The sequence below is a fragment of the Panicum virgatum genome, chromosome 2N, assembly GCF_016808335.1.
Source record: "Panicum virgatum strain AP13 chromosome 2N, P.virgatum_v5, whole genome shotgun sequence".
Taxonomy (NCBI): domain Eukaryota; kingdom Viridiplantae; phylum Streptophyta; class Magnoliopsida; order Poales; family Poaceae; genus Panicum; species Panicum virgatum.
In genome coordinates, this window is record NC_053146.1 from 47,937,283 (window position 1) to 47,964,532 (window position 27,250).

The following is a 27,250-nucleotide window of genomic DNA, read 5'->3' on the forward strand; positions in this document are numbered from 1 at the left end:
CGATACTTGAGGACAAAAAGGGTGTCGGGTGTGGGTACTGCACCTGGTCAAAACTCGTACGACTAGACTGCTAGCAAGCTGACCTGGACACGTGCGTCTGATGCGCTAGATTGCTGGTAGGCAGTGGCCGGTACTACGACATGGGTGCGCTCATTTGCGCCATGGCGACGAAAAGCTTCCATGTTACGGCTACACCTACACCACGATCCTTGCCCCAGCTGCCCAGCTCTAATGATCACTTTGATCAGTGATCCTGAGGCTCTGTTCTCTCTGTAACCAGCCACGGCCCACGGCTCGCTTTGGCTGGGTGTTGCTACGGCCACCACGCCGGCACCCCCTCTATCCTTCCCCATCTCCCGAGATGGAGATTTCAGTGAGACCGCGGCGCGGATGCGGCTTCCTGGCGCAGCCGCGCAGGCGGCAGCAGGTGGCGAGAGGGACCTCCGGGGCAACGGGGTCATCTGCCGCCCTCGGATTCTCCGAGACGCGTACCGCGGCTGCGGTGGGGGCCGGCCGGGGACGAATAATTCCGAGTGCCGACGAGACCCATCCGTGATCCGGCATGTATCCCACATGGAGCGGTCGCCAACTCCCCATCGATCCTGACATCCGGCGTTAACCACTGTGGATCACCTTTGCCAGCTTCGATTCGTTCGGCTACAGTTACGGGCTCGTTACAGAGCATATTGTTGTGCTGCGGTTACGGGCTTGGAGTCTATAAAATTGCATCCTTGACGACCCCGTTTCCCTCACCGCACCTAGCATTGCAGTCTTGCGAGGAAGCAAGGAATAGCCAGAGCTAGTCGTTGTTGCTTCTTGGGGAAGATCGGAGTTTTGTTTTGAGAGCTGGGAATGGCACCGGCCACGTCTTTCCCGATCATCGACATGGGGCTGCTCGCCGGGCAGGAGAGGCCGGCGGCGATGGGCATGCTGCGCGATGCGTGTGAGAACTGGGGCTTCTTTCAGGTGCGCGGGCACAGTAAAGTACCAAAACCAGTATGCTGACAGTCAAAATCGGAACGGAGAAACTTGCCACTAGATGACGATTATTAGTCTATTGCGTCGATGCACGCTTAACGTTCACTGTTTTTCTTCTGTTATACTCCGGTGCAGATCCTGAACCACGGCATCTCGACGGAGCTGATGGACAAGGTGGAGCGGCTGACCAAGGACCACTACAAGCGGGTGCGCGAGCAGCGGTTCCTCGAGTTCGCCAGCACGGCGCTCCAGGACGGCGGCGGCGGCGCGAAGGCGGAGAACCTGGACTGGGAGAGCACCTTCTTCGTCCGCCACCTCCCGGAGTCCAACCTCGCCGACATCCCCGACCTCGACGACGGGTACCGGCGCGCGATGAGGCGGTTCGCCGGCGAGCTGGAGGCGCTGGCGGAGCGGCTGCTGGACCTGCTGTGCGAGAACCTCGGCCTGGAGAAGGGCTACCTCGCGCGCGCCTTCCGCGGGCCCAGAAAGGGCGCCCCGACCTTCGCCACCAAGGTCAGCAGCTACCCGCCGTGCCCGCGCCCGGACCTCGTGAGCGGCCTGCGCGCGCACACCGACGCCGGCGGCATCATCCTGCTGTTCCAGGACGACCGCGTCGCCGGGCTGCAGCTGCTCAAGGACGGCGCGTGGGTGGACGTGCCGCCCACGCGCCACTCCATCGTGGTGAACCTTGGTGACCAGCTGGAGGTGATCACCAACGGCAGGTACAAGAGCGTGGTGCACCGGGTGGTGGCGCAGTCCGACGGGAACCGGATGTCCATCGCGTCCTTCTACAACCCGGGCGGCGACGCCGTCATCTGCCCGGCGCCGGCGCTGGTGAAGGCCGAGGAGGCCGCGGCGGCGTACCCCAGGTTCGTGTTCGAGGACTACATGAAGCTGTACGCGCGGAACAAGTTCGAGGCCAAGGAGCCGCGGTTCGAGGCCTTCAAGTCCATGGAGACGGAGAGCTCCAACCGCCGCATCGCCATCGCGTAACGACCGGGCAGGGTATGCCGGAGTCGGGAGTCGTACGTGTCAGTAGCAGATTGGAATGTGCTGAATAAATGGGCCCGATAGGCCTATCGAGCTAGGGCACGATGTGTTCGGCATCCTCGCTGTGTCGTTGATCGCTGTTGCTCTGCTCTCGACCAGCATGTGTCGTAGTTGTGCCCGTAAAAGCCCGTTTTTGCGAGCCCCCTTGTGCGGTTCTGCCTGTGTTCTCAAGTTGCAGGACAGAAATTTACATTTTTTTTTGTATTTTCGAAGATATGAGCCGTTCTGTCGAGAACAGAGCTTGTGGCGCGTCAGTACGCACATCAACTTCTTTCATTATTTTCACTATTCCAATAACCTATCACACAATCCGTCATTAGTGCTAGGTATCGACTGGTTCATTTTACCGAGTCCGCTACTGTCAATGACATCCACAGCACAGCGATCTCTGCTACCGGCTTGGCGGCTTCATCTTACAACAGAAAAAGGTGGCCTGCTACTCGGCTAGCGTGGCCACATCGCGGTCAATTCCTGATCGTCGGATCAGCTAGGCGGAACGCTAGATCGTGTGATTTTTTATCTTTTTGCAAAAAAAACTCTCGATCTTTACCGAAATCAACCTCCAGTCTGGTCTACTCTCTTTTGGTATTTAAAAACTCATAACTTTCATTAAAACCAACCTGTAGTCCAATCTTTCTGGTTTAAGAAAATATGCAAATAAAATCTTTGAATTTCAATAAAATCAACTCAACGTTCTGGTCATCTCTCAGGAATTGTTCTAGAGAAACCCTTGGATTTTCATTAAATCAAACTATAACCAGTTCCATTTGTTATTTCTTCACGAGCAACATTATAAGTCCAATTTAAACACCAAATCACGTCAAAATAAAAAAAATTATTTAATCTAAATTTTGGTAAAAATTATAAACTACAACTTTATTGTAGAGCAAATTTTAAAGTTCAAAGTGCTTTTGCAATTAGTTTGTACAAATGCTTACATGCGATCCGTTCAACCCATAATATGGACACCAAAACATCTTCAATTTTTTTTAAAAAATATTCAATACAAAAGTTGCTTAGAATTTCAAAATGTACAGCTTCATTACATATTATGTAGTACAATTTCAAAATCAAAGCCCTTCTACATAAATGCTCAAAATATCAAAACATAAAACTTTGCTACACAACAAAATTGTAAATTCAAAGCGTTTTCATAATTCCTCTAGCATAGGATCCTACTTTGCTAAAAAAATATAATATCATAGTGTAACAGAACCGCCCAAATTAAATCAGCTTAAGTGCACTAACTATCATCTTAATGGTTAATCAAATTACCACGCACTTAAAACGGTGTAATCCGGCAGCCTGTTGGGTTAAGGATCGAAAACACTGGAAGTCGCACGAAGACGAGCACAGATGATTACAAGCAGACAGAGGTTATCAAATTTAAAATATCAAGCAGAGCTTTAAAAAATGTTTAAATTAATTATCAGAGTTCAATATGCAGCGAAATTTAAATAAAAGCTTAGTTTGAAAATAACGGTATCTACGAAGACGTGAGGACGTCACATCGAGCCCACCAATATGAATCCTAGTTAGCTCCAACCAGCAGCAACTACACCCGAAAACAGGGTAACAACAAACCCTGAGTATACTAATACTCAGCAAGACTTACCCGACTAGTGGTATATACTTAGCCGACTCCTAGACATATAAAACTATTTGGCTCTGAAATTATTTTGCTGAAAAGCTACTTATAGTGGATCCTTACTTTCAGTTAGGGCTGGAAACGAGCCGAGCCGAGCCAGGCTCGGCTCGGCTCGGCTCGCCGCGGCTCGGTCATCCAGCGAGTCGAGCCTGGCTCGGCTCGGTAATTTCACGAGCCATTGAAAGAGGCTCGGCTCGGCTCGGCTCGTTATCGGCTCGCGAGCCGGCTCGAGCCGGCTCGCGAGCCACAGCTAGTTATTGTATATTTGCATCACAGTTCACATATTCACAGATCACATACAATAGTGCAACCACATCAAGATTTTAACAGTACCACATAAACATTTTAACAGTAGCATATCAAGATTTTAACAGTACCATAGCCACAACAAGGTAAAATAAAGAGAAAACATTTTAAATTACATGATAATTGATAAGTGGTCCATAGGTGGCTCAGCTCGCGAGCCGGCTCGCGAGCCAGAGCGAGCTGGCTCGGCTCGGCTCGGTATTTTAGCGAGCCGAGAAAAGAGGCTCGGCTCGGCTCGTTCCAGGCTCGCGAGCCGCTCCGAGCCGAGCCGAGCCGCTCCGAGCCGAGCCGAGCCGCTCCGAGCCGAGCCGGCTCGTGAGCCGCGAGCTTTTTTTCCAGCCCTACTTTCAGTATTGTTGCTCAAGTTTATTATACAACTACCAACTAGGTTTGCACCAACATCTATAACAAGCATGGTGAACCACATTAAGCTTCCAACAATAACATCATCGAATTCATATCTTCATCATTCCATTCTCATTCCAATTCTTACTACGATGTAACAAAAAGATCAAGGCTCTCATATCCGCGAGTCACGGCGAATCGATCTGATTTAACCTTACAAGGTAGATCTAACTCACACGACACATGCAAGCCACACTGGACCACACATGTCAACGGTTCCCATCATTACCACGACATCTGAACCACGCCTGCCAAAACCCGGGTGAAGGACCCCTCACGGCGAACTCCCAGAGAACCCAAAGGCGACATACAATTCAACACCCGCCATCATACCACGCATAGAGTAGCAGGTCGCAATTCAAACTATCGTTGTAAATCAGGTCTACAGTTTACCGGTTTTGACTACCTCCTACTTCCGGCATGTGGTTAGTACTGTTCAATCCTCGATCAATACTACCAACAACGGTGCGGTTTTTAACCGACACAGGTGGAGTCTTACTTTTCATCCATTTTATACCTTAACCCAACTCATCTCCACCCGGTCTCTATGTTTTCTTTCCTCAATGGTTCATTCTCAAGCACCTTTTCCATAAGTAACAAGATCTATATCTCGTGAGTGACAGGAAATCACTCGACTTCTACCGCGTCCCTACTTAACAAAGCATGTCTAACAGTGCCTGTATACTAGTAGTGACTCATAGGTACCTAGGGAGAAACATACATACTAGACTTTCATACAACTCCTAGCAACGTAAATGCACAAATACTTAAATAAACATTGAATACCGAAAGTAGGGGTTATACTCCGGGGCTTGCCTGGGGTAACACTAAGTCAGTGTTAGTACTATCAAGGCCTTGGGCCCTTCCGACCTTGGGCCGGGTCTTCAGTTGCTCTAGCTGGTCCTTCTCTCTTCAGGATACGTCCACCACGCCGTCTTGGGGTTCGGTTCCGTCATCACGCGCTTCATATCCGCGCATTGTACATCTAGCGTACATAAATGATATGCAACGATGCAAATGCATGAATTTAAGGAAAACATCACACAATGCAATTAAAAGGCATACAAAGCAAGCATAAAGGTCGCAAATGCATGGCTGCTGATGTGTGAGTTCAGATTTCAAACTCATTTTAGCCTGAAGTGTCTCCCTTTAATGGAAGGCCACTAAACTCTCTTAGGTAGACTAAACTCAACCCTAGAGCAAAAAGGAGTAACTCTGCATTAAACTACTAACAAGCAAGCAAAAGCAAAATACTTCAAACAAACAACACTCTGATCCTAATAGGGTTAGCTGTTATGGCAGCGGGCTGGGCCTGAATGGGCTGAGTAGAGCCCAAAAGGGAGGCCTGCAGTGCTTTGAATTAACAGAACCGCATATATTAAGAGCTAGCTTAAACAAGCATTAACACGATTAAATCATCACATCAAAGAAGCACTAACTAAATATTAGGTTTAATATTTTTCCTAAGTACTGCAAGACAAAACAAAGCTAGCCTAACTGGTTTTATATTTTTAGCATGCTCCTAACTTCATTTACGCAATTAACAAGCTACAAACATATTTATCTTGCCTAATTAAAACTGCATAGAAAAAGTTATCAAACAACACATTTTATGATTCTACAATACAAAGCATGAAAATATGAAGCTAAAAAAATAAGTTTTGCATTTTTATATTTTTCTACTATTTACTATGAATTTATAAAATCAACACACAAAACTGAAACTCGAATTAAATTGAAAACCGGTAGCACCGGTTTCCAGCCGGTTTTGGGGGCAAAACAGGGGACGGCGGCCATTGCCATGGCATGCGGGGGCGCTCTCACCGGCGGCGAGGCAGGTCGGCGATGGGGCAGCCATGGGAGGGTTCAGCAGGGTCGGGTGGAGTGGGGGCACTCGGCGGCGCAGCGCAGAGGCGCGTGTGCGCGGCTCGCGGCGAGCAGCGGCATGCCGGCGGCGGCATGGCTCGAGAACGGGTGCGGAAACAATGGGAACGTGAAAGAACAAGGAGAGCATCAGCTTTAGGAGGTAACCTACAGTCGATTTGAGCCGTTGGGCAAAGGAAATGGTGGCCTGATGATGGAGTTCCACGGTGACGAGCGTATTTTACTGTTCACATGCGGTTTTGTGTCGTGGGAAAACTATTCCGGCGAGGGATTCGGCCGGCCAGGTGGGGGATTCTAGGGAGAAGCTTGTGGGGCTGCTGCCTGTGCGAGGAATCGAACTCTGGAGGCTTGTGTGAGGAGTTTTGGAGAAGGGGGCGAGCTCGAGCTTGAGCTCGTTCTGCTCTGTTGGAGGAAGAAGAAGGGGTCGAGGGATGATAAGGCCGTGGGGGTGGCTTCATGAGAAGGGCAAGGACGCGGCGAGGCATGTAGCGGCGCGACGCCGGAGGATGGCCGGCGCGACGCCGTCGGCGGCGCTGCTCGACTTGGGTTTCGTGCACGGATAAGAACAGCGACACGACAGACGAGGTTCGCCGCAATTGTTGACGCGTGGCGTCGCCGGTATGGGCGCCGGAGCAGGTGAAACAGGGGCGAAAACCGGTACCACCGGTTTCCAAAACCGGTACCACCGGATTTTGGGACAAAAACAGATTTGATTTTTAAAGGTCCAAAACTAATTTTTTCGCATAGCAATTTGAAATTTGGCCAAAATAAAAGTTGTAGAGGAAAAAAAGATCTATAACATTGGTATTGAACAAAAGTCGATTTGGATCATGTATTAGGGAGAAAAGTGTGATCGAAACTGGCTAAGGGTAAATGCATAACATGCATGTTTACTCATGCTGATTACAGGTTTCGGCCAGTGATTAGCAAATTAGGCACGAAATTAACAGCGGAGTGTTACACATATCACCATTTTTCCATGGTTTCTCATGCTACCTCCGCAATAATGCAGTATATTTTAATATAACCACTACTTTCTTCAAAAAAATACCATCATATCTATTAATCGTCACATGATTAAAAGTCCAAATCTCCTCATTTTGCAAATATTTAAGCTTCTGGTTAATTGTGATCCGCCCACCCTAATAAATAATTTTACCCCATCTTTCACCATAATAAATATAGCAAAAAAAGTCATGCTCATACACTCATTTTAATACCCAAAATAATATACTACTTAAATTATAGCATCACGATATTAGAAAATACAAAATGTATACCAAATGTAACAACATGTTGCAGATCAAGACTCTTATATGAGAATAATGACGAATTTGTCTTACCTATTGCTTTTAAAAAGTTATTTATCTAGATACCATAATTATTGTATACATAAGTTAAAGCCGCATCAATTACAAATATATGAAAACACGAAATACAGGCCCGCACGATAAAGCCGCGGGCCTTTCTAGTGCTCTAGGATCACACGTCTTTTTTATTTTTATATTTTTTTAAAAAAAAATTTACAGAAATATATTTTTGGTTTCAGATTTTACAGTTCTATACCCCTACCGCCCGGCAGGGGGCGGTAGGGACCTATATATAAATAAATATAATTTTTTGTGTGTAGAGGTTCTTGGCGGGAGCCTGCCGCCCCCCTGCCGGGCGGCAGGGGCGGCAGGCTCCCGCCCCAAATATAAAACTCCGCCTCTTTCCTGGCGCCCTGATTTTCTGCCCACGAGATCCAGAGAGGGGAGAGGGAGAGAGGAGGGGTGAGTGAGGTAATTCCACCGGCGAAGCCCTGCGGAATTTTGGATCCGAACCGCAGGTAACCAATATTTCTCAACTATTATAGACTTGTTTCTAAAATAATTATGAATTAGAATAGATTTAGTTTTTGGATAGTGAAATATAGAATAGTAAACTTAGAATGATAGTACCTTATTGTTATTGCAGCATAAGGCAATGGCTGCCTCCAATTCTGTTGGATTTTCATGGACCGAAGAAAAATCTAGTATATTTCTTGAGATCATGACACATCTTGTAATCAGTAAGAAGTTGGATCCATTAGCGGATGGTACGATAGAGATGGTGTTGTCCAAATTAGTTGAGTTTAAAGATTTCACATTGTTTCGAGGTATTACAATGTAAGATTTAAAGAAACACCTGCTAGAACGTCGGAAGATATACATGAGGGTATGTGAACTAGCGAATTATCCTAATGTTATTGGATTCTTACAAAGTAAATGCAAGATATGGATGCGGCCAGAGGTGTATGAGATGCACATTAAGATAACTCTTATTCAGTTCTAATCCCGTTCGTCATTTGTAATCCATATTTACGAAATAGTAAAATTATTGTGTAATTATATGCTAGGATTACCCCGAGGACACGGTGTTGATAAACAATTCGATACCAAATTTCCGTAAATTGGTATGTATATAAGTATATTCGGTGGAGTTATGCCGCAAACTAGACGAAGGAGGTGGAAAAGATCTTCGGGTGATAGTTCTTGGCCTCCGCAAGAACAGATGATCGGAGGTTCGTTAAGTCATGCTGCACCACCTCGAGCACCAAGTTGTGTTAACTGGGATGACGATATGGATGACTTCATGCCCCCCAAATCATGGCGTCCAACACCTGATGTTCCTCCCCCTGTACACGAACCTAGAACTAGAAAAGAGAGAAAGGGAAAGGCAAGATGTTCGTCATGTAATGTTGCACCACCTCAAGCATCAACTTGTGTTAACTGGGATGACGATATGGATGACTTCATGCCCCGAAAACCATGGCGTCCAACACATGATGTTTGTCCCCTGTACATGAACCTAGAACCAGAAAAGAGAGAAAAGGAAAGTCGAGAGGTTCGTCAAATAATGCTGCACCACCTACAGCACCACCATCTGTCAACTGGGATGACGACTTAGATGATTTCATGACATGATCTGTAACATATGATGGACATCGGTTTTAGATTGTGAGGTAAATTGTGACGGGACGCCTGTACCTTCAATTGCAATACTTATATGTTTGCTATGTTTGATTACAATGATTATATTTATGATACAATACCACATAAGATACAATGAACGAAATATAAATAGAACGTTAAACAAAATACCACATAACATATTACATTGAAGGTTTCATTAAGTACTCATTGACCCTTCTGCAAAAATACACTCCTGGATCATTAAGGAAGCGAGGGAAGGGGCGGAGCCGCCCCTGCCGGGCGGCAGGCCCCTGCCGCCCCACCACTGCGCAAAAAAAATTTATATTTATTTACATATAGCTCCCTACCGCCCCCTTCCAGGCGGTAGTCCCCCTGCCACCCCCTGCCAGGCGGTAGAGGTATAGAACTCTAAAATCTGATACCAAAAATATATTTTTGTATTTTTTTGAAAAATATAAAAATAAAAAAGACGCGATCACACTGCCCATTTTTCGGTGGACCGAGAGGATCACTGGGCTGGGCTGACAATGCCGATCTCTCTCGTAGGAAGTTAAATGTTAGCCCAATCCAACCCATCATTCCTGGTCGTACTCCTCCTAAACGGTGGTGGGTCCCAGCGCAAATGTGCCCGCTGTGTGCTCCAAGTCCACCAGCTCCGCACTCTCGCACCAATGCCCTCGCGCCAAGGAAGCGGAGCCACTCCGACGTGGCCAACCTGCGTACGTGGAGGCCACCTATTGGTCCGAACACGCGTCCATGTTCTCGTGAGCAAGCAGGCTTAAATCCCAGCACCACGACGGGGCCGACCGCTACGGTCTCCTCCCCCGCTCCCCCGCTTCCAGAAGCTTCGGCGCTCCGCCATGCGTCCCGCCTTCCTCGCGGCGCTCCTCCTCGTCGCCGCGGCCGCCTCCCCGGCCGCCGCGCTCTACTCGGCGGGCTCCCCAGTCCTCCAGCTCGACCCCAACAACTTCAAATCAAAGGTCTGGCTCGCCTCCCGCTGCCCCCCTCCGCCACCAGATCGGCGCCTCCATGTGGTTTTAATCATTGACCGGCGTGGTCCGTTTTGATTTGGCTGCAGGTGCTGAACTCGAACAGGGTGGTGCTGGTTGAGTTCTTCGCGCCCTGGTGCGGGCACTGCAAGCAGCTGGCTCCCGCCTGGGAGAAGGCCGCCGGCGTGCTCAAGGGCGTTGCAACGGTCGCCGCCCTCGACGCCGACGCGCACAAGGATCTCGCGCAGGTGAGCGTGCCAACTGTGTGACTTTATCGTTTCCTTATGATCCGCCCACGCTTGTGTGTGTTGATCTGCTGGCGCAGCGGAGTGATCTCGGCATCAGTTGTTGCGATTGTATTGTCGTTTTGTCTTATTAGGTGATAGTTGCTTCCTGATGCATGCAACATACCAATACCAGTTTGATTTGATATTCAAATGTTAAACCCGGGATGATTTTTGTTCATTTGCTGCGATCCTTAGCAGTGCAATGTCGCACATATTGGTGACTTAAGATTGGTAAAATTACCGGTAGCTACTTCCTCTTAGACACTGTGTAAAAGCAGATAAGCTAGAATTCATACTGATATTTTGTGCATACGGAACTGTTTTAATTGGAAACTACTCCTGTGTGGGAATGGGATATGGCAGTTCTGCACATCAATTTATTTTGAGAGCCAGAGGAAGCCCTCTGGTTCCTTTTGTATTAATCAAATAACCAGTCTTACTTTACAGTAAATTTCCTGCAATGCTTCAGAATTCTTCTGAAGAATGGTACAGTATACTTCAGAATTTTATCTTTAGAATCTTCAGTTTACATTTTGGTTTACAAAAAAACATTTATGATTTGATAGAAATTTATTGCAAATGTGTCTCTTAAAACACCCGTAAGATGAAATAGCCCAAGAATCAATTATCAGATGCAATAAGCACCCTCACTATGGGAAATCAAAGAAGCCGATACAAAATTGGGGTCAAATAATATGATTGAAATATTTTGGTAAAAGGCCCTTAGATGACACCTTATTGGCTTTATATAGGCTTATAATTCTTCTGTTTCACTTGTCCAAATAGTCATCTGGGCTACTAATGCCAAATTGACAACCGCAAATTTTGATCTGACTTGTTTATTATCTTGTATAGATCTGTGCATGGAACGCTATCAATTTAGTTAAATATTTGCTGATCTATGATGCATATTTTTTGAAGGAATATGGAATCAGGGGATTTCCAACTATAAAGGTGTTTGTCCCTGGTAAACCTCCAGTTGATTATCAAGGAGCAAGAGATGTAAAGCCAATTGTAGAATTTGCTCTGTCTCAGGTTTGTTGCATTTAACCATACTTAAATGGCCATGTTTTTCCTTCTATTTGTTTGCGGGATATATTTCAGTCGCTTTTATTGTATACTATTAGGTTACTAGGCATGAGTTATGTTTTTCTGTTCCTTTTTCCTGTGCAAAACTGCAAACTTCTTGCACTTATTTTTTGCAAACCATTTAGCTTCAGTAGTTCCAGAGGAGTCTGCTGTTTGCTAACATAAATGACTTCGGATCTCATTGTACTACAAAAACACCAGTTATCTTTCTAGTGGCTGAAAATAGTTTTGTGCAATTTTTATTGTGCTGTTTAAGTCTTTTTGTTTAAGACATGACTATCCTAACCAGTGCCTTAAAAGTATGAAGTTCTTGTCTAGTGGGCATTGAGGGATCTAGAGGTGCAAATTGGTGACCCTTAGGTGCACCTCCAACTCTCTTTAGTTCAAATATTTATGCAATTTTTCTAAAATAGGACCTCATTTTGGAGAAGCAGTACAAATATTTGAACTAAAGAGGATTGGAGGCGCACCTAAGGGTCACCAACTTACACCCCCTAGAGGGATCCAGATTCCCTGTTCAAATTCTGAGTGCGTTCTGCTATTCACAGGTCAAGGCCCTTCTTAGAGATAGATTGAATGGCAAGGCATCAGCAGGGTCAAGTGGCAAGGCATCTGGAGGTTCAAGTGAGAAAAGTGAACCAAGTGCATCAGTTGAACTAAATTCACATAATTTTGATGAACTTGTCGTCAAAAGCAAGGACCTTTGGATTGTGGAATTCTTTGCACCATGGTATGGAGCTTATTGTGCAAGTAATGTGCATCCTGTAGCTTGGGTGATTATATTTTCTTTACTACCATTTGGGATCTGATTATTTATCTAGTAGAAGAGAAGAAGAAAAAGGGTCAAACAAAGTCAGTGTACAATTTTTGTAATCTCGCAATAAGTATTCTAGGTCATTTTCCTTGATTGTATTGCATGTTAGTCATTTACCAAGTATGTTCTATAATATTCTTTATTAATTATGGGCACTTAAGAAGTTTGATGAGTACATTTTTTCAGGTGTGGGCACTGCAAGAAATTGGCACCTGAATGGAAAAAGGCTGCAAAGAAGTTGAAGGGCCAAGTGAAGCTAGGGCATGTTGATTGTGATGCTGAAAAGGTGAGTCTTTGTTTGTTCTGTCAGCTTATTGGCTTCTTTTGTTAATGATATTTTATTCTGTATGCATATCTTACCCCTAAATTTGTAGAAGTAATCTCTGCCAATAGCATAGATTGCATCATTCTTGTGTTGCTCATACTTACCAATCACATCAGAAATTTCAATGCATTCCCAAGCTAGTTACATCTAAATGCGTTTTGGCCAGAGTTGAGGCATTGTTACAGTTTGAAAAGTTGAAACTTCACCTTGGAAAGTATGGATGCATGCATGCATGGAAACCTAACCTCCTCATACACTACTTTCCCAAGTATCACTAATTCACTATTATTCAATTTCTCGTATTTTGCAGTCCTTGATGAGCAAGTACAAGGTTGAAGGCTTCCCGACTATTTTGGTATTTGGTGTTGATAAGGAGAGCCCATTCCCGTACCAGGGGGCTAGAGTTGCATCTGCCATTGAGTCCTTTGCATTGGAGCAGTTGGAAGCCAACTCTGGTCCAGCTGAAGTTTCTGAGTTGACTGGCCCCGTAAGACCAAATCTTCATGATACTGACAATTTCTGGTAACTTTTGGTCTACAGTTGATGTTTGATGTGAGTGCTTGGCTTCTGTAGGATGTCATGGAGGAGAAGTGCGCTTCTGCTGCCATTTGCTTTGTATCATTCCTCCCGGACATCCTTGATTCAAAGGCAGAAGGAAGAAACAAGTACCTTGAGCTCCTTCTTTCTGTTGCTGAGAAGTTCAAAAAGAGTCCATACAGGCAAGTGTCAGCTGAACTAATTACAGACTTTACCAAAATGTGTCTTTCGTTCATCACTTTCAAAGAAGGTGAAAAGGCCAACAGTTTAATCAATACAGTATTTTCATTAGCACCTTAGCAAAAGTGAACATTAATATTGGCATTCAACAGGTGGATACTTGAAACTCTAAAATATAGAGTTGAAACAAGATAATGAGTAACCTTGCGTGAACATTATACTGCTCAAGCTGACTCTGCAAAGATGAATGTTCGATTTTTAGCTGGCCCCGATAAAACCATTTGATACAATCCTTTATGTCTTGATGAAAACTCCTCCCCCCCCCCCCCCCCCCCACCCACTTGAGGTACACATCCTGAGCCGGGATACTTGTTGCCTTGCAGTTTTGTCTGGACAGCTGCTACCAAGCAACCTGATCTCGAGAACCAGGTTGGAGTTGGTGGCTATGGCTATCCCGCCATGGTTGCTCTCAATGTGAAGAAAAGCGCATACGCTCCACTTCGTAGTGCTTTCCAGCGTGATGAAATCATGTAAGCTCCTTGGGCTTGCAGCTTTGGTTGTTTTATGTTTATTTGGCAGACGGTTAACAGGAAGTCATCTTGTGCAGCGAGTTTGTGAAGGAAGCAGGGCGCGGTGGAAAGGGAAATCTTCCTCTTAGTGGTGTCCCGACGGTAGTACCATCCGAGCCATGGGACGGCAAGGATGGAGAGGAAATTGTAGAGGATGAATTCTCTCTTGACGAGCTCATGGGCGATAGCTCTCCAGTAAATGATGAGTTGTGATGATTCTGATGATTTTGTAACTGATCTGTCATGAGCTGCCGATTTGCCAGGCTGTAAATCTGAGGAACTCTGATTACTTGTTTCCGGTGAACGGCACAATTTTAGTGTGCTTATTTTCAGTTTTTGGATGCTAGAATGGTTTTAATTTAAAGAGAACTGATGTGGTAGGTACGCCTTTTTCTTTTCCCTTTTTGTCCCTGAAATAAAGTCAGTTGCGCTGCATATGATGCTTGCCCCGACGAACACTTTCCGCTGAGAATTACATAATTCTTTTTTTAAGGTAATATATATTCTTATTGATACTGTTAATCAATGTTACTAAAAAACATTGACTTAGGACAACCGTAGATAAGCTCATGTTTATAGCAGGAGCAACTGGTACTCACAAAGCACTTGGATAATATTGGTATCGGTATCGTAGGCGCGCTAGTGTTTCACTTGACGAGCCACGCCACTTGCAAAGGCACGTTGAAACTTGAAAGCAGCAGCCTGCACTGTTTCCTGCGGACCGAGTTCCTGTGCTGCAACTTAAGCAGTCGCCGGGGCAGAGGGGGCCATTGTTCACTAATGCGGAACACTACAGCATTACTGTTCATCGGTACTGTTTACCACTGCATCATCACTGTAGCGATCCATCTGGTCCGTTCACTGGGGGAATGGATGGCTTAGATCGCGTGCAGTCGCAGTAGCTGCGACTGCACGCGATCTCCGTCCGTTTTCTGCCTAGGAGTACTGCTTTCCCATGCCTTAGCATCACTGTAGCAATCCATCTGGTCCGATAGCTCAGATCGTGTGCAGTTGCAGTAGCGACTGCGGCGATCTCCGTCCGTTTCCTGCCTACTCTCCCACTGACCTGTGGCCCTACTGCAGAGGAAGCGTTTCCTCTGCTGGAGCACTGCATCAGATGACAAACGCAACATTATCATTGGAAGGCTCGGTAATTGCGACGTCCCAGCCAATTGCACTGTGCTCCGTAGACTCCCTGGTACAGGTAGGACCCAACCAACACAAGAGTCGCCCGGCCCCCAGCAGGGAGACTAGAGCATCGCGATTCACAACAGCGCGAGAAGAAGGGGGACAGACGAAGAGGAGCCGCCGCCGCAGCCGCCGAGCCGAGGCCCTCTCCCCCGCCCGCCGCCACCCGCATGGCACCGAAGCGCCCGGCCGCGCCCGCCGCGGCGCCGTCGGGGTCCGCGTCCGAGGCCTCCGACGCGGAGGCGGACGCGCCCCTGCACCACCCCTCCTCCCCGTCGCCGTCCAAGGCGCCGCCGCCGCCGCCCAACCCTAACCCTAATTCGTCCGCCGCCGCGCCCGCCTTGGTGGCGGAGGACTCCGCCGCGGCCGGATCCGACTCCGGAGCCGCCTACGACTCCGACGCCAACCACCGGCCCGCGCTCCGGAAGGCGGGCGCCGCGGCGTCGCCGTCGCCGTCGCGCAAGCCCAGGAGCCCCAGGCCGCGCTCGCGCTCGCGCTCCCGCTCCCCGGACGCCGCCTCCGAGTCCGACGGCGCGGCCTCCGACGCCGACCCCGCCGCCGGCGACGGCGCCGACTCCGCCGACGACGGCAACGCCTTGCCGCTCCCGCCCCCGCGCACGTCCCGCGGGGAGGCCGCCGCCATCAAGCCCCTCAGCTCGCGACCCATGGACCCGCCGCGCCGCCTCATGGTCCCCTCCTTCACGGAGCCGCGCCCCAAGCGCCCCCGCAGCGTCGCCGTCCCGTCCTCCGTGGAGCAGCTCAAGAGGCCGTCGCGGCTCTGGAGCCTCGCCGACGAGCTCGTCATCCTGCGCGGCCTGGCGACGTACCGGGCCAGGCGTGGCTTTCTACCCGGCTCCATGCATGACATTGCTAAGCTCCAAGGCCACATCCAGAGCGAGCTTAGCGTTCAGGTGACCCCCACGCAGGTCAGTGACAAGGTACGGCGTCTCAAGCAGAAGTACAACCTACTTGCATCCCGTGCCAAGAACGGGCGGGACCCAGACTTTCCCACCCCGCATGACCGTAGCGTCTATGAGCTTGGCAAGAGGGTTTGGGGGCCAACTAATAATGCTGCTGGTGATGGGTATGAGATTGTCGGTGTTGGCGGTGGTGGTGGTGAGAGTGAAGAGGAACGTGAGATTGGAGAGAGCGATGAGGATGTGGAGAGTGAAGGGGATGAACGTGCCCGCAAGAACAGGAGGTTGAAGCCAATCGCTATGGCAAATGGAAACCTGACTGGGTTTGGGCCTGTGAATGCCAATAGCAGGCGGGAATTTGATTTTGAGAAGGGGAAGGATGCTTATCCATACCTTTGGGAGACCGTTGAGGATCTGTCGAAGGAGCACCTGAATGGGGTGGCATTCAAGAAGGCCTTTGAGTTGATTGAAGGCCCCAAAGCTCGTGGGATGGAGGAAAAGCTCCGGAAGTTCAGGTTGACAGAGATCAGACACCAGCTGCGTAGGATGGAACTGATGAAGGAGACAGTGAAGATGGTGCTTGATGCACTTGAGGGTTGACTAAGGAGTCATGGGTGATCTTTTGGCGGGTGAGTAGTGCAATGTTAAAAGGAGCAATCAGTGTCTTCTTTTGTTTCTAGATAGAGTTTCTGTGGCTGAATTACTTAACTTTTGTGGTCAAGGTGCACTTGGCTCCTCAGTGAGAATCTAGGTGTAGAGCAAGGAGTACTGGTGTTCTTGTTCTTGGTGGATCATTGTATTTTGTGTCGCTTAGGTGCTAACTTACGGTTATATGGTATACAATTTCTATATTTAAAGTTTGGTACTTCAGTTTTGATGCGCCTTCATTATGAATGTTTTTTCTACCTTGCTATCTTTATTATCGTGATCTTGGACCATCATGCTTGGTGTTTAGGCTTCAGTGTCATGATTCAGGACCTATTGGATTTAGGTTGGTTTTCATATTGATTATGTTTGGATCTTGCAATCCCTTGGAGAAAGTCCAATAAACTGTTTTATTGCAATAGGGGGTTAATTTTGGATGGTTTTGTGGTGAGTCTGAAACCAGCTTGAAGCTTCAAATTTGATGAACCTGTGTTCTAGGATAGAATAGTTTTTTTTAATGAAAAAGCATGTAAATCCTGTACCAAAAACCATCCTGATTACGATAACTCAGAGTGTAGTCTGGACTTTGCATCTTGGTTTTATATATTTTTATTTCTATATATCTGTGTGCCTACGCTCCTCAGTAAATGGGACTGGATTAAACTTGAAGTCCATGGCGATTGGTTATGACTAATGTGTTCTTGTTGGCTTATTCTTCCTGCATGCTATATTTGGTTTCCTATTGCTTTCAAGCTCATATTTCCTTTCATATTCCGGTGATCATGATGTTAGTCCTTTTCATAAACTGTAGAATCACTGTAGCAAATTATTAATTAATTACTGTCATTAGATTTGTCTCAGAAAGTTACACCCATCCCTAAAAAGATTTTGCAAATAGACTTCATTTAGTATTCCATGCAAATATTAAGTTGATGTGCCCCGTCTGCCAGCGCTGGCACCGGGAGGCTCCTCTGCAGCCTTCCCTCTGAAAAAAATGTGCACATCTGCCGGTGCCACAAATAGCTCACAGATGGACGCATCGTAGTGACTGGTGAGATGTGGTTCGAACTTGAATCAGATAATTCAAGCTCCAAATTTCAACGTTTACAGGAAGCTAACCATTTAGCTTTCTGACAGTATGAAGCTACAGACCTGCCACGTTGAACACTCAATTCATACCCAACATCAGCCTGGTGAAGGTAACTACTAATATAATCAATAAAAGCAGAAAAGGCAAGAGATCCAATGGCCATCAAATCGTGCATTTCTATTTCTGAACGAGAACACACTGTATTTCAGAAGAAACAGTTTTATCATACAATGTAGACTGGAGAGGGATGCACATGAGCAATGCATCACATGACACAATAGAGGCTAAAATGAAGTATGAACAAAAGCCCCACACCATTCAACCAGCACAATGTCAGTGCGTTTGGACTAAATCAATCAAAGACTAACAATATGCTTCTTCTCAAGATGAGGACCGGACATTCCCTGAGAATAGATGAAGACCAGCATTGCTTTGTCAGGTCAGAAATTTGAATCTACAGGGCATCAAGTCAGGGATTCATGTAAGGTTCCCTGCAGTATCAACAGAGACAGGTCCAGACATCACGGATCAGTAGGCTCTGCGTTAGCACTTTGCAGTGAACTATCGCTTGTAGCACCCCGACGGTCACCACCTTCACCCCAATAAGATGCCATGAGCTCGTCTAATTGCAGCATAAGAGATAATAGCCTTCGCAGCAATGGTGAAGTCGTTGAACAGATCATATCTTGCAATGAACTTCGAAACAGAAGCCGCTTCCATCTGAAGGCATGTAAGGGGTCCACAGCCCGCGGATTTGCAGAAGGGTGCTTCTTTTTGACATGCTTGCAGAGCTCTCTGTATGTGCCCATGTATGAACAGCCATCTTGCATGCAGCTTCTCCTCTTGTGATTCAGCTTCTTCCGAGCAGGCTCAACTAATGTGTATCCCTTAACCTCACCACGGCAAAGGGGACATGCAAGCTCTATTGCCTCTGGATTCTCAGAGCTTTCTTTTCTGCATGACTCTACAAGCTGATCAAGACAATTTGAGAGCTCGAAGTTGGAGGCACAGACATATGGACGGCAGCCATTGTCATGAGACGAACAGAGTAGAAGAACAGCATTGTGTGGGAACTCCATGCATACTGGACAGGTTGCTTCTGCCCATGCACATTTCTCTGTTGTTGTAAATGTCAGATCTTGGCTGGCGACCCTCTTGAAGATGCAATGACTGCTGGATTTCTGATTATGTGATGATTTGAGCTGACGAGATGAACTTCTCTTGTTCCTCATGTACTTGGTCATCCTGAAAACTGTAAGATGTGATATCAAGTAAGATGTCATGAAGCCTATCGAAAGAAAATTCACATTGTCCATACTACAACTAAAAACCAAATGAATCTGGCTGACAGTATGATTGTAAGCACAAGGAGGAAGGACATTTTCTTTCTTAATTGATCTGACCTCTTCATAAATGGATTAGAGACCTACCCCTTGGTCGACAATAGAGAAGCATTGCTAATAATAAATCAAACAGAGACTTTTCACATTTAGCTTTTTATCCTGATTATTATTCTATATAAGTGGTGCGTGGATTCTTGGCAAGGCGTAATGCACAGGCGGCGCGAGCATGCGCATCTCCCTCAGCGGTGGCGGAACAGCAGCTGCAAAGCGATGTCTATGAGGCTGATACCGCAGTCCCTTCGCGATTTTGGGGCCGACTGATCCCCTTGTTGCAGCTACTGCCGTCTAGCAGCCCACATCGCTTCTCTATTAATTGCCCTGCACGTGATGAGGTCCCTTTTCTCATGTTGCTGGCGTGCATTACTTGCACAAATGCGGCTTGGAGCTTTTCTTCTTCTGGAGAAGAGAGGGGAAATCAAGTCCTGTGCATGGCAGGTTCGTTTCCCTGGGAGCCAGGAGGACAGGTTGCTGCATGTCGAATAAAAGGTTGTAATTTCATTAGCGTCCTAGTCCTAGTCAATAGTAAAACCAGCCGAGATGTAAAAGACTTGTTTTTAGGTGATAGGTTTGTGTTGGATCGAGAAGTTGTTGACCGGCGAGGGGTATGCTGCAGCTCGAGGACGAGCTGCTCCGAAAGGGGGGAGTAGTGTTATGGGTGGTCAACTAGCCTTATTGGGCCATATGGGCCCAAGTACTGTAGCACGCGGTGCTGTAGCTCTGCCAGTACTTTAGGGTTTGTTAGGGATAAGATTAGAAGTCTTAGGGGTCAAGTAAGTTACTCTATATAAAGAGAGGAGATGTATCAATCTAATCAATCAAGGACGAAGAATCAATCCTAAATCCCCCAATTCTCTTAAGCCTGTCCAAGCCGCCGGAGCAGTAGGGCTAGACCCTGCCCTCTAGCGTGTCTCTACCCTAATGATCCAATATCCATGACAATAAGCCTGGAATAGAAGTTGAACATTGGTACTACCTCGTTCACAAATAATATGTTTTAATTAAATTACAGAACAATTCAAACACTTACAAGTTAGAAAAAAGTCGAACAGAATGTTTTGATCACAAACTCAATGGACACTGTTACTGCCAAATTTTGAACCTCTTGATTTGGTTCAGTACAAGTTCCAGTAGGATAATATCAGATGTACTCCTATTTGACATGAGCATACCAGATATACATAATTATTTTCACCGCAGATATTGCCAAAGGTAATCTTTGATTTTCCTAATCCTAGCAAACCCAAAAAAAATGGACAACTCGGATATTTATTGTTGCTACTGAAAAAAATGACATTTTGAACAGAGTAAATTTAATGCACGGAGTTGTTCCATCACATCCTTACCACATGAGCAAATGCGCCTAATGTTGGACCTCTACTGAAATGTCCTGTCTCTTGTAGGAATGCAGAGACTAATTCAAAATGATATGAAAGTTAAAAGAACTTCAGCATGATTGCAGAAACATGGATTTTACATGAAGCCTAAATAGATATATGTATCACTCATCACTTCATCAGCAGTGACACATAAGAGAGCAATCAAGGCCCCAAAGTCCCGAACTCAAAAAAAAAAGGCCCCAAAGTCCCAGCACACAGGCATATGGGTACATGTAAGATATTGTATCAGAAATTCTAAAAATTTTCTTTACACTAACAAAGCATGGTGTACAATGTTATCAGAACAGGAAACCAAGCATGGTGTAGACATTAATACATTATAATTATCATTACAGCAAGATTGATCATTCTACTGGACGTCTACTCAAATTTAAGAATATATACATAGCAAGTTCAAAATCATACGGAAAATCCAGAGAAGCTTCTTCAGCATTATTACAGTGACATAATATCAGCACCAGCAGGCCAGCAGTAACAACGAACAAGAAAAATAAAGAACCCACCTCCCAAATCCTGTGATGTCAATATAGCCATATATGTTCTTTAAAACACAATATCTAGAATTCCTCACATTATCGATAACGATCTAAAACACTATTACTACAGGAAACATCTCGGTAGCAAATCTTGGCGTGCTATTGGAATTGGGGGGGTAAGCCCTCTTCCAAAACCCTAAGCTTGAGAAATTACAACACGCGGTCGTATCCAAGAAACGCTAAACGCAGTCGTTCTTCTAGCCGAATCGATCGGTTCGGCGTCGTCAAGAATAAGGGCCGGCCACCAGATCACCTAATTGAATCACCAAATGGAAGCAACATCGTCCACAACGACCAAAGAACCGCAAGAAAGCAAGCACCTTTTGTAGGTAAACGAAGAGCAGGCGGAGCAAGATTGCAAGAAGACGCGAGAACCCGAGTTAAAGCTGCAGAGATTCGAAAAGGGAAGCGGGCGGGTACCTTGCTGCTTGCAAGAGGCAAGCACTGGCGGCTGCCCGGCGGCGGCGACGACCGGGAGGGAGGGAAGGATGGGCGATGCGGCGGCGGCGGCGTCGCCCGCTGAGAGGGGAGGCCTCGAATCCGAGCGAGTCTGCTCGGGGGCGCGCGGCGGGGTCGCGTTTTGAGAGGAGCCGTCGCCGGCTATGGCGTCGTGTGGGTGGGTGTGTGGTGGCCGCTGCGACCTGGGTGGGCCGGTGGGCCGGGGAAAACCTAGCGCTACCCAAGGCCTAGTTCCCCGAGTGAATCGGTCCGTTCAATCCGTTTCCTACGGCTGCGATTGGCCCTGCATGGGAAGCCACACTTTTTCCGTGAAAGAAAGTGGGAGCGACCGAACCGTCCCAGCGTTGTCTTCTCAGATCGTGCCCGGCCGGCGTATGTTTGTAACACCAGGAAAACAGTGGACGGTCCGTCCAGTTAATATCCAGATATATTACCTTCTTGTGGGATCCGTCTGTCATATCTTCTTTCCTCCTCCTCATGTCGAACAGAGACGAGCTCCGCTCGTGCTCTCGCGCCGCCGTCGCCCCCTTCCGTCGATCTCTCTCCTCTGGCCACCACACCTCGATTCCTTGCGCGAGCATCGTCCCCAGCACCTCCTCACCTTCCCCAACCCCCAGCCCGGCTTCTCCCGGCCGGAATAGCCCCAACCGCCGCCGGTCAACATTGGAGCCCGTTTGAACCTTGCTCCACCGTCGATCCGCTTCTCCGGTCATCCTCCGCCCGAACCGACCGCGGGAATGGATTCGTTGTGAGTTCCTTGTGTTCCCCGGCCTTTTTCCCCTTCCGTTGTGCACCGCCGTCGTTGGTGAACGGCCGCCTCCGCCGCCGCGCTTGCTGCCGCCTGTTGTGCGGTGTCAAGGGGTATGAGTCGCGGACGGTCCGCCTAAGAGGGCCGGATAGTCCGCCGGTCAGGTTAGAAGTTGGCCAGAGACGATGTTGTCTCTGGTGGGGTTCGTAGGATTGAACTGCGGACGGTCCGCTATTGGAGAGCGGACAGTCCACCGTAGAGTCTAGAGTTTTGTCCAGAGACGTTGTCGTCTCTAGTGGTTTGACAGAGTAAAACTACGGACGGTCCGCCAAGGAGGGCCGGACAATCCGCAGTATAGATTTGAAATTTGACCAGAGAAGTAGTTGGTTCTAGTGGGATTGCAGAAGTGTGTTGCGGACAGTCCGCTACTGAGGCGACAGTCCGCCAGTCAGTCTAGAAATTTGTCCAGAGAGGTAGTTGGTTTTGGTGGGTCTGCGAAGCTGAACTGCGTACGGTCCGCCATTTGGTTGCGGACAGTCCGCAGGACCTTTCAGTTTGGGTATAGTGATTATATGCATGCGTGTAGCATCCGCAGCTGAGGGCACCGTATTTGAGGTGATTGCGGCACCGCAGGAGCAGCCGGAGCAAGCCCAGGAGGAGAGGCGTGAGAACCCGGCCCAATGCCCGTCTGACCCCAGCTCTGAGCAGCAGCCACAAGGCAAGCCCCGGTGCATATCCTATTAATTTAAATTATGACACCTATATATGTATTTATTACTTGTGCATTACGTTTAGGAGTTATTTGAAACCCTAGTTGCATGAACCCTAGGTTTCTTTGAGTTATACTAGTATGTATAGAACGATAGAAATGCTATGCTAAATAGGGTTCGGTAGAAGTCGAGTAATTTTTTGTTACTCGCGAGATATAGGATGTTTTTTTATGTTTCCATATATGAGTTACTCATCTTGGGATGGAAGTCTTGGAATGAAAGAAAAAATAGAATCTGAGACCGGACGGGAGAGGTGTAGTTCCGCCTGTGTCGGTTAAGGACCGAGCCGTTGTCGGCCCTGCTGATCATATTTGAACTGTACTAACCGCATGCCGGGAGTAGGAGGTAGTCGAAACCGGTAAGCCGAGTACTGCCTCACTTCGAAAGTACAGGACTCCTTCCCACCCCTTAGGGCGAGTCGGGTAGTCGCGGAGAATTGGGATGCATGTAATTACTTTTGGTGGTCTCTCATTGAGTTCGGCTTACTATACGCTGGTGGGGCGGTCCTGTAGTTCGAGGCGGGGAGGGGAATGGTTGGTGCGTGTGGTCCGACGAGAGTTTTGCGTGCCGTGTTGGTTAGGTCCACCTTGCAAGGTTAAATCGAATCGATTCGCCGTCAGTCGCTCTCGGATATGAGCACCTTGATCACTGCGTCGCATCGTAGTGTTATGATGGAATGATGAGTATATTCATTTATATATGTTAAGGAACACATTGAACTATTATGGATTGCACCACTATGTTTGCTATAGTTGGTTTTAAGAAAAAAAATTGGGCTATAGTTAAATTATATAGAATCTGGAGCTAAAATATGGAAATTAAGGAATTACTTTAGTCGCTGTTTTCTGCAAAATAACCATCAGCCAAAAGCCTTACATGTCTAGATAAGTGGGCTAAGTTATACCCACTGGTCGGATAAGGCTTGCTGAGTATTAGTATACTCAGGGTTTGTTGCCACAATTATTTCAGGGCATCCGGACGTTGACTTCTGCCCCTGCTGCGTTAAGTTCATCCGTCGGGACGCAGAGGGATGGGAGGTTGTGCAGCCAGACACTTAGTTAGGGGTCGCCTCGTCGTACAAGTGTGGTAGTCGTAGACTCTTACCTCGGTTCGAACCTTAGTTCAGTAATGTAAAGTTTGTAAATTAGGTATGTTTAAACTTGGTTTGTAAAACTTACTGTTGAGTTTTGCATATATTGTTGTATTTTCAAATGTATGTCGTGTTTGTAGCATCACTGTAGCCATTTAGCATCTAATTACGGCCTAATTAGGTTCATTAGATTCGTCTCGCGATTTACAGACAAACTGTGCAATGCGTTTTTATTTCATCTAGATTTAAATCTGCATGCAGGTGCCAGAAAAAAATTTGGAATTTTAAATTATGCAACTAAACAAGGACCTGATTTCTTGATCGTTGCCGGTGAACATGCAGACGGAGAAGCCCATGTAGCCGCCAGCAGCTCTGTCGATGTACACGTCGATGCGAAGAGGGACTAAAGAACCAGTGCGCGACACATGGTCGCCACCGGGAAGACTTAAAAGCTATTTAGCTACGCTATTTATTAGGATTAAATGAATCCACCATCGATCTGTCCGATACCCCTCCACCTCCAACGCCGGCGAGGGCGCTAGAGGCGAAGATGCGGACGAATCGACGAAGGAGACTGGAATGGCTGTTGAGTCGCTGCTCTAAAACTATAGCAAGGGGAAAAAAACTGTAACGTTTGAAAGTGAGCAGCTCACATAGTCACATGAAAACCACCGGTGTTGATGTCAAAAGTGGGCTAGGATGGCCCGATGACAACGAGATTGAGATTGAGACTGAGCCTCACTTCAACAAAATTAGGATCACCTTAATTGATTCACTTTATTTACTAGGAGAAATATCAGTCACATCTAGGATGAAGTTTTTCTTTTGTCACCTATAAATTGAGTCAATCAAGGACTTACTCAAATTAAGGTCGTGTTTGGTAGAGTTTTTCTCCTAGCTTCTATAGAACGGATTCTATAAAACTATGCCAAATGCTTAAAACACAACTTGATTCCGGTAGCGAGTTAAAAAAAATCACTTCTCCATTTAAACTACGAGATGAGACCTAAAAAAACCGTTCCCCTACTATCCATTCATTTTACACTAGAATCACTTCCATCTACTCCCCCACACTAGAATCACTCTATCAGAGAATTCAAGAGGTAGATCTGAAAAATCAGGTAGTGGAGCTCAATCTGTAAACTAACCCTAAACTAAAATGGCACGGCATATAATTAAGAGTAAAGTCCATTTTTGGCCATCCAACTCTTGCCTCGGTTTGGTTTTAGCCATCGAACTCCAAAACCGGGTATCCTTGGCCATCGAACTCTCAAAACCGTTCATATTTAGCCATCCCGGTGGTTTTGGATGTGGTTTTGCTGACGTGGCTGCCACATGTTGGTGGGACCCACCTGTCATTTTTTTATCTCTCATATTTCTCTCTTTCTTCCCCCTCTCTCTCCTATTTCTCTCTCCGCCGCGTGCAGGGCCCTCCCTCCTCTCCGGCGTGTGCGGCCCTCCACCCCCTCCCTCCTCTCCGGCCCCCTCCCTTGCTCCCACGGCTGGTGGCCTGCGCGGCGCGGGCGTGAAGGCCGATGCGGGAGCGGCGGCCGGCCTCGCGAGGAACGGCGGGGAGCCTCGGCGGGCCTCCGGTGGCGCTGGCCCGTGGTGGGGCTGCAGCTCGTTTGCCTGGCGGCGCTGGCCCGCGGCGGCGCTCGAGCTCGCCAAGCCGGCGGTGCAGGCCCGAGGTGGAGCTCGAGCTCGCCCGGCCGCCTCGCATGCCTAGGCGACCATCGCCTCCCTCTCTTCTCGCCTGCCTCGGCACGAACCGATCTCGGGAGCTGCCGCCTTCTCCGCGACGACGTCGGCGAGCTTCCTGTAGCGACTCCGTCTGCAGGTGGTGCCATCCCCTTGCTGCAGCACGTCGGCGAGGCCCGAGTGGCTGCGCCCCTCACGCGCCATGGCCGCCGCCCGCCGCCGACTGGACCAGCAACGGCGCTCGCTAGCTCCATCCGAGCTCGCCCGCCACGCGCTGCAACAGAGGGAGAGGGGGGAGAGGGAGGCGCCGCCGGCTGAGGTCGGAATTGGGTCGCCGGGCACGAGGAGGAGGGAGAGAGAGAGAGACCGGCGGAGCTCCGAGGACGCCGCGCCATGGCCTCCACCGGCGAGCAGGAAGGAGAGATAGGAGGAAGGAAATGAGATAGGAGAGAGAAAGAGGGAGATAGAGAGAAGAGAGAGGGGTTGTAATGCTGACAAGTGGGCCCCACTGCCACGCGGCGTCCACGTCAGCGAAACCGGCCACCAAAACAGCCGGATGGCCAAATGTGAACGGTTTTAATAGTTCAGTGGTCAAAGATACCCGGTTTTGGAGTTCGATGGCTAAAACCAAACCGAGGCAAGAGTTGGATGGCCAAAAATGGACTTTACTCTATAATTAAATGAGAAAATAAAAATAGACTAAAATGCTATCTCACATAATTAATTGGCCGGCAAGAAAAGTATCATTGTTACTCACTTGCATGTATACTCACATCTCAAATAATAAGGATGCAAATGAGAAAAAACTTCAATGATATATGCAGCCAGAGGGGAGGACCCGGTATAGCGAGGTATAGTGCTCACCGTACCTTGATTCTGTAATGCATGGGTGCCATGCTGCAGCCATCTCGTACTCTCCTGTGCTTCCGATCTGAGCTTAGAGAAAGTAAGAAAACATCATGTAATAGATTTCGCTATTCCTCAAGTCAATTTCATCCTCCGCCGCTATATGCAGCCACGTCCTTGTTTCGAAGGCACTCGTACACATATATGCATTTTCACCCATGACCATGTGAACACTGACAAACTATATACCTCTATAAACACTTACTAGCCCTTGGATAAGCTAGATCAGCAGATATTTGCTGAAGTACGTCTTGGCTTATCACCTGATGCTAAAAAAACAGAGACCCCCGCGTCGCCTTCCCTGGCGACTCGGGGGGCAACGCCGCGCGCCGCCCCGTCCCCCGCCTCTGCAGCTCCGGCGGCCACCGTCGCTGCCGGCCGGCGGCGG

At 47.7% G+C, this 27,250-nt stretch overlaps 4 protein-coding genes across 6 annotated transcripts; 3 read left to right on the forward strand and 1 right to left on the reverse strand.

Annotated features, from left to right (window-relative positions):
* Positions 1 to 660: 660 nt before the first annotated feature.
* Positions 661 to 2,304, forward strand: LOC120660840 (1-aminocyclopropane-1-carboxylate oxidase 1-like). Its single transcript, XM_039939485.1, has 2 exons — positions 661 to 966; positions 1,114 to 2,304. Exons 1-2 carry the CDS (start codon positions 853 to 855, stop codon positions 1,969 to 1,971), a joined length of 972 nt encoding a protein of 323 aa, XP_039795419.1. The 5' UTR covers positions 661 to 852; the 3' UTR covers positions 1,972 to 2,304.
* A 7,696-nt stretch (positions 2,305 to 10,000) lies between these two features.
* On the forward strand, positions 10,001 to 14,452 carry LOC120660839 (protein disulfide isomerase-like 2-3). Its single transcript, XM_039939484.1, has 9 exons — positions 10,001 to 10,205; positions 10,304 to 10,462; positions 11,423 to 11,536; positions 12,139 to 12,320; positions 12,591 to 12,690; positions 13,040 to 13,216; positions 13,303 to 13,448; positions 13,830 to 13,976; positions 14,054 to 14,452. The coding sequence occupies exons 1-9, from the start codon at positions 10,086 to 10,088 to the stop codon at positions 14,226 to 14,228; spliced, it is 1,320 nt and encodes a 439-aa protein (XP_039795418.1). The 5' UTR covers positions 10,001 to 10,085; the 3' UTR covers positions 14,229 to 14,452.
* A 798-nt stretch (positions 14,453 to 15,250) lies between these two features.
* Positions 15,251 to 17,007, forward strand: LOC120660838 (STOREKEEPER protein-like). The gene has a single exon (XM_039939483.1). It carries the CDS (start codon positions 15,374 to 15,376, stop codon positions 16,718 to 16,720), a length of 1,347 nt encoding a protein of 448 aa, XP_039795417.1. The 5' UTR covers positions 15,251 to 15,373; the 3' UTR covers positions 16,721 to 17,007.
* A 996-nt stretch (positions 17,008 to 18,003) lies between these two features.
* On the reverse strand, positions 18,004 to 21,828 carry LOC120660841. Of its 3 annotated transcripts, none has more exons than XM_039939487.1 (2): positions 21,612 to 21,828; positions 18,004 to 19,107 (listed from the first exon to the last, which is right to left on the reverse strand). In XM_039939487.1, exon 2 carries the CDS (start codon positions 19,097 to 19,099, stop codon positions 18,377 to 18,379), a length of 723 nt encoding a protein of 240 aa, XP_039795421.1. In that variant the 5' UTR covers positions 19,100 to 19,107; positions 21,612 to 21,828; the 3' UTR covers positions 18,004 to 18,376. The 3 variants fall into 3 exon arrangements, with proteins under 3 accessions (XP_039795421.1, XP_039795422.1, XP_039795420.1); XM_039939488.1 differs by having other exon boundaries at positions 18,004 to 19,100; positions 21,612 to 21,816; XM_039939486.1 differs by having other exon boundaries at positions 18,004 to 19,726; positions 21,612 to 21,816.
* Positions 21,829 to 27,250: the final 5,422 nt, after the last annotated feature.